The following is a 6,684-nucleotide window of genomic DNA, read 5'->3' as shown; positions in this document are numbered from 1 at the left end:
GTGCTGTGTTTGAGCAGATGCACACACAGTGTGTGAGGAGAGAGTCTGTGTGTCTGACAGCTCCTCTGGGAAACACTCTGAAGTGCCTCAGCTCCAGTAAACAAACACTGGGCGGGAGATCCATGAAGTGTCGTTCCTTAAATCAGAAGCAGAATGCACTTTGGCTCCGAATGCCTTTTCTTGAATAGCGACTCATATTACACAACAGCCCAATCCAGCGGCTGCCAGCGCTGGCACAAATCCACCAGAGCGACTGAAGATGTCATAAATATTCTCCTAATGCGAGCGTGAACGTACTTGCTGATGCTTTTGTTCCAGTCACTGACACTGGAGCTTCTATTCTGGTGCAGCATGAATTATCCATCACCTCGAAGCCCAGGTCATCATACGTGAGTTTGGAGAAGAAGAAAGCGCCTTTTTAATAATTAAAATAATGTAACTCAACGACAGCAAGCTACAGCTTTGAAAGCTTTGACGTCCATCGTTTACTCTGCTTCATGTCGATCCAAACCAGTAAAACTTTCTTTACAAACAGCTCTGATTCTTAAACAACATATCAGCAATATTTTTGTATAATAGTTTATATATATATATATATATATATATATATATATATATATATATATATATATATATATATATATATGTATATATGTATGTATGTATGTATGTATGTATAATATATTATCAAGTTAAACTAAATTAAAATACTGCTATGCAAGTAGCTGACATAATGTGATTCATATTAATGTTTTTATTCATATTTTACATTTTGTTTAAATTTTGTTTACTAGTATTTAATTTTTCTTTTAATTTTTAAAGTATATATATATATATATATATATATATATATATATATATATATATAATTTTTTTATTTTAGCATGTTAAACTTAATTTAAATAAAAATGTTGTATTGTTAATATTTTGAATCTTTGAATTTTTATAATTTTCACTTCAATATTCAATTGTATGTTTTTGTGCTTTTAGTAGTTATATATGTATTTATATTTATCAATTAAAGTTTAGACATTAAGTATGCTAAACTAAAGCAAAAATTTGAAACATTGCGTTGTTAACTAGATATAATAACACTTATCCGGGTACCGGGTACTCATTCGGGTACTCAAACCTCTCCACCACGATAAGGTGACAGTTCATATATATATATATATATATATATATATATATATATATATAGTTGTTTTGTTTTTTTGTCAAGTAACAAAATGCATTTAATTTAAATTTTAATTATTTATTTTTTTCTTTAAATGTAATTACTCTGAATCAAATATGTGCATGTTCTTCTTATTTCAAATTCACTTTCATTGTATGATAAAGAGCAGCGTGAACATTGCGCAAAACATCTATTTTTGTATTCCACCGAAGAACAAACATCCTCCAGGTTAGTAACAACATGAGGGTGAGTAAAAGATTACAGGATGATCATTTTTGGCTGAGCTGTCTCTTTAAGCCAGTGTTGTCTGTGCTGCTGCTGCTGCTGATGATGATGATGATGATGATGATGATGCAGACAGCAGAATGAACCCTCACTAGTGTGCACATCTCTCAGTGTTCTGCGTCAGTGCTGTCATTGCCCACAGCGGCTGATGCACTATTGAACAGGGTTTCCCAGAAGCGGATTCCCTGCATGATGTCACGTTTCTGTCTGCTGTCTCTCTCATGTTCTGTTGAGATTCACCCAGTGCTGCATCTACACAAATAACAACTGAACCCTTCAGATATGTTTCTCTGATGCAATCAGACCCATTAGATGGACACTATTGAAGACTCATCCCATCATCTGTAACAAATAGCATCAGAAGTGCATTATGCAATAGAGGATTCTGTTTGAGATCAATTGACTAAAGCCACAGAACAGTTGTGCATTATATTTCTGCTCTTCTAAATTCAGATGTTGCTTTGTGTGACAAACAGACACCAGTTTCAGTCGTTATTTAAGAAAAACAAATCTTGATGTGTGTCTGTTTCGCACATAAAAGCAAAATACTCAGAAGAACTGAAATATAATGCATGATTCATATGCACTACTGTTATGATTTTTTTTTTTTTTTTTTTTTTACATGACTCAGATAGTTATTTGTGTCTCTGCAGCACAGAAGCAGTCTTGAGTCTCTGGGGTATATCTGTAGAAATAGACAACAATACATTGTACTGTATGGGTCAAAATTATACATTTCTCTTTTATGACAAAAATCATTAGGATATTAAGTAATGATCATGTTCCATGAAGATATTTAGTAAATCTCCTACTTTAAATATATCAAAACTTAATGTTTGATTAGTAATATGCATTGCTAAGAACTTCATTTGAACAACTTTAAAGATGATTTTCTCAATATTTAGATTTCTTTGCTCCCTCAGATTCCAGATTTTCTAATATTGTCCTCCGAACAAACCACACATCAACACAAAGCTCATCTATTCAGCTTTGAGGTCAAATCAGATAAACTAAAAAGTGAACATGAACATGTACAGTGTACACACAGAGAGAGAGAGAGAGAGAGAGAGAGAGAGCAGGGAAATAATGAGAGGAGGAGGTCTGGAGTGGAGAGCGAGCGCAAAGGGGCAGGACTCTTTCTCTTTCTCTCTCTCTTTCTCTCTCCGGTGCTTTTAAGAGGAAACTTTGTGTTTTGTTCTCCAAGTTCACTTTAGTTCTCGCTCGTCTCTCGTGCTGCCTCCGTGACGCGTGCGATGCGCGCCGGGACTCGTGCATCAGTGCAGCTCCAGATCGGTTTACAGCTGCGTCTCGGATCGTAATGTTTCCCAAAGTTTTCTGCACCGGACTGAACTACATGGAATAATGTGGCGGATCATGTTGCTGTGTTGCGCTCTGGAGGGGTGCGCTGCGCTCCGTCCACCTGCGAACGCGTCTCTCCTCGCACCTGTCCGAGGCGTCGTGCGCACCGTGGACCGGATTTATCACGGAGGAGGGAAGGCGGGTTATCTTCTCTACATGGACGAGCAGCGCTTTCAGCTGGATATGGAGCGGGATGAGTCTGTACTGTCTCAGCACCTCGGGTTGAACGCAGACGCAGAGCGTTTGCAGCCGCGTCGGGAATGCGTTTACCGCGGCACCGTCAACTCAAACGCGGAGTCGCTCGCGCTTTTCAATCTGTGCGGCGGAGGACTCGACGGGTTTTTCGCAGTGGATGACGCGCGGTACACCGTCACCCGAGCCGACGCGACGCGCGCTCTCTACTATTACACGCGCGAGAGCTTCGGTTTCGAAGCGATGCCCGCGCGGCACAGCTGTGGCACGCGCGACCGCAAAGCGCGGAACGCGCGTAGGCAGTTCGCGAAGCGCGACGCGCTGACGCGACGCAAGCGCTCCGTGTCCCGCGCGCGGCACGTGGAGCTGCTGCTGGTCGCTGACGCGTCCATGACGAAGAAGTACGGGAAGGACCTGCACCATTACCTGTTGACGCTCGCGTCCATCGCGTCCAAACTCTACGGCCACGCCAGCATCGAGAACCCCATCCGCCTGTCCGTGGTTAAAGTGGCGATCCTGTCCGAGCACGAGAAGGGCATCGACGTGTCCAAGAACGCGGCCGCGACGCTCAAGAGCTTCTGTAAATGGCAGAATCAGCAGAACCCTCTGGATGACGACCACCAGCATCACCACGACGCGGCGATCCTCTTCACCAGGCAGGTAAAGACAGAAGCCTCGGTGAACTAGTGATGGAGACACGAACACGGGCCCGAAGCATCACCGTGGGTTTGCATCACTGTGTTCGGAACCGCTTACACACACTTTCGCAACTGTACACACAAATCCAAGAATTGCACGCACAAAATGCAAAATGCATCACATCTCTTCTTAAATAAAGCTCAAAACATCTCAAAATGACACATTTGCAAACCCCAATTGTGGGACTAGTAAAGATTGTGTGTGTGAGCAGTAAAGCCATACTGTACAGGAGTAACCTTCTTCACTTACAGTTTCTTCTAACTGCTTACACACTGAATCTGTCCTTGTCCCACAGTTTCTGACAGCACACACACTCAAGCAGCAGAAGCACACACCAAATCTACAAAACCATGCGCTGGTTCAATTTCATCAAACACTGAAATATTCCTTGGGAATATCTCTAGCAGAAATATCACATTGAATATTAAAAAAGAAATATCATTAGCTTTTCAAGTTTTGATGTTATTTATTTATTTATTTTTGCATTTCATAAATTTTAATATCATTAAATAACAAGCATTTTTTTAAATTTAAGTTGCAATTATTTTAATAGAAACTTTTATAAATTGCGTTTTTAGTATATTAATTATATCTTATTAAAATGAATTATATTGTTAATTCAGTTTTTATTATTTTTAATATAGTTAAGTTGTATTTTTAGCATTTTTATTGTTCAGTTTATTTTAATAAAATGTAAAAAGAAATTGTGTTTTAGCATTTAAATTAAGTTTTGATTACTTAATTCACTAATTCAAAGTCATATTTTGGCCCCACCCCCTTTATTTAGACATGATACCATGCTATTTGGGAAATTGCCCTGTAGCACCATATAAATGGTACATTCCAGACGAGGCTTGTGGTGCATGTAAGTCATGCAAGGAGCACTTAAAGTGACAAAATCCTGCACTTCATCTGCAACTTTGTCTCGTTTTCAAGACAAAGATCAGATTGCATTCAGCTTTCAGAAGTTATCCTGGTTATCTTTAGATTTGTTTAATTGTTTACATTAGTTAATGCATTTGGTATCATGAACCAGAGCTGATATGGGTAACTAAATCTAAAATCATAAAAATACTTTTTCATGAAATAAAATAAATAATGACTGAAATAAAATAACATTTAAACAAGTTTTTTTTTATTTCAGCTATTTATTCAGCTTTTATTTTCATATAGTTGAACTTCATGTAATAAAAAAAATATATAAAAAAAACTGAAATAAAAAAAATAAAAAAAATTATACAGACTTAAAATAAAACAATAATGAAAATGACAAAAGCTCAGAGTGACTGCTAAAACATTAACTGAAATTAAGGGTTATTGAAGTTAATTAAAACTATTTTATAAAGTACTTGAAATATGATTAATGTCAATGAGAAAAATTATATACATTAAATACATATATATATATATATATATATATGATGCTTTTCATTTTAATTTATTATTAATTTATTTTTTATTTTGAGGTAATAACTAAAACTAAAAGCAAAATAAAAATGTATTTAAAAATAATAATAATAATGACAAAATGCACAACATAATCACTTAAACTTCAGCTAAAATATATTGAAAATATAAAATATAATATGAACTAATTGTACATTTTTGGCATTTTAACATTATTAATCTGTTATTGTTAATTTATAAAAATACTTTTTTATTTATATTACATTTATATAACTTGAAATATTAAAGATATGAGTATGCATATATATTCCTATTACCTTGATTAATAAATACTTTTAAAAGTATTGATACTTAATGCATTAATTAAAGTTAACAAACCTTCTTCTTAAGTGTTATCAAGAAATCTTGTTTTGGGTGATGTTTACATCCATAGTTTTAAAAGAATAGTTTACACGAAATTGAAAATGTGCGAGTTTGTGTCTTCATCAGGTTTGTAGAAATGTAGCATTGCATCAGTGTCTCATCAATGGATGCTCTGCAGTGAATGGGTGCCGTCAGAATGAGAGTCTGATAAAAACATCACAATAATCCACAGCGCTCCAGTCCATCAGTGAACCTCTGGAGAAGACACAAGATTAAGTTTAGATCTGTTTAATCGCTGCTTGATCTGTGCAGATTTCTCTCCTGATTCAGACCAGAACACTTTTTCACTGGAGGAAGTGTTATTCTGGATTATTTTAGTTAAAATCATCTTAATGCTGGATGTGTTTCAGGTTTTGTCTTCTCCAGATGTTCACTGATGGACTGGAGTGCTGTGGATTATTGTGATGTTTTTATCAGACTCTCATTCTGACGGCACCCATTCACTGCAGACACACTGATGCAATGACACACTTCTCTGCATGCGTTCCAATGAAGAAACTCACTTTTCATTTTTGGGTGAACTATTCCTCTAGCTATGTGACTAATTCCTGTAGCAGACTGGTGCCCTCGGTTGGCATCTGTAATTCCGCTGACGTCGTTTTCCTCTCATAAGAGCCGCCACACCAGATTCCACAGAGACATAGCTTCTGTTGGCAGCGGCGTCTTTCCTCTGGCGGAGTGGAGTCTGACACACCTGGTGGCGTACAGTGTGTGTGTTTGTGAGTGTGTGTGTGTGTGTTTAAGAGTGTGTGGTTGTGAAGTACACCATGTCAACAAGCAGAATCCCACAGACACCCACTGAGAGCTCTGAACCGCCGCCAGACCCAAACACAAAGAAACCAAATAACCCAAGCATCACTTCTCAAAGCCTCCTCTGCCTCATGACTAACACTCATATATGTTTTATATTTACGGAGCACAGCTCATTCAAGAATGACAATCTGTCATCATTTTGTGTAAAACCTGTATGAAACACAAAAGAAGAAGTTCAGCAGAATGTTCATGCTGCCATCTTCTAAACAGTAAAAGTGTTGACAGGGATTTTTACTGCGTCAAAAGGGAAACAAGCACCGTAAAATAACACATGCTACTTATATATTATATTCTAAGTGAAGTCATGCGATGCTCTCGAAGAAGAAATG

General features: G+C 37.3%; 1 protein-coding gene across 1 annotated transcript in view; it reads left to right on the top strand.

The window, feature by feature from the left end:
• Window positions 1-2,634: 2,634 nt before the first annotated feature.
• LOC113075923 (A disintegrin and metalloproteinase with thrombospondin motifs 5-like) overlaps window positions 2,635-6,684 on the top strand; it is a 14,899-nt gene continuing 10,849 nt past the window's right edge. Inside the window, exon 1 of the mRNA XM_026248578.1 lies at window positions 2,635-3,673. Coding sequence (XP_026104363.1) covers window positions 2,825-3,673 — 849 coding nt within the window. The 5' untranslated portion in view covers window positions 2,635-2,824. The remainder of the gene's footprint in view (window positions 3,674-6,684) is intronic.

Source organism: Carassius auratus, unplaced genomic scaffold (assembly GCF_003368295.1).
Source record: "Carassius auratus strain Wakin unplaced genomic scaffold, ASM336829v1 scaf_tig00018051, whole genome shotgun sequence".
Taxonomy (NCBI): Eukaryota; Metazoa; Chordata; class Actinopteri; order Cypriniformes; family Cyprinidae; genus Carassius; species Carassius auratus.
The sequence above is the reverse complement of the archived record's forward strand: the minus strand, read 5'-3'. Positions and strand labels throughout refer to the sequence as shown.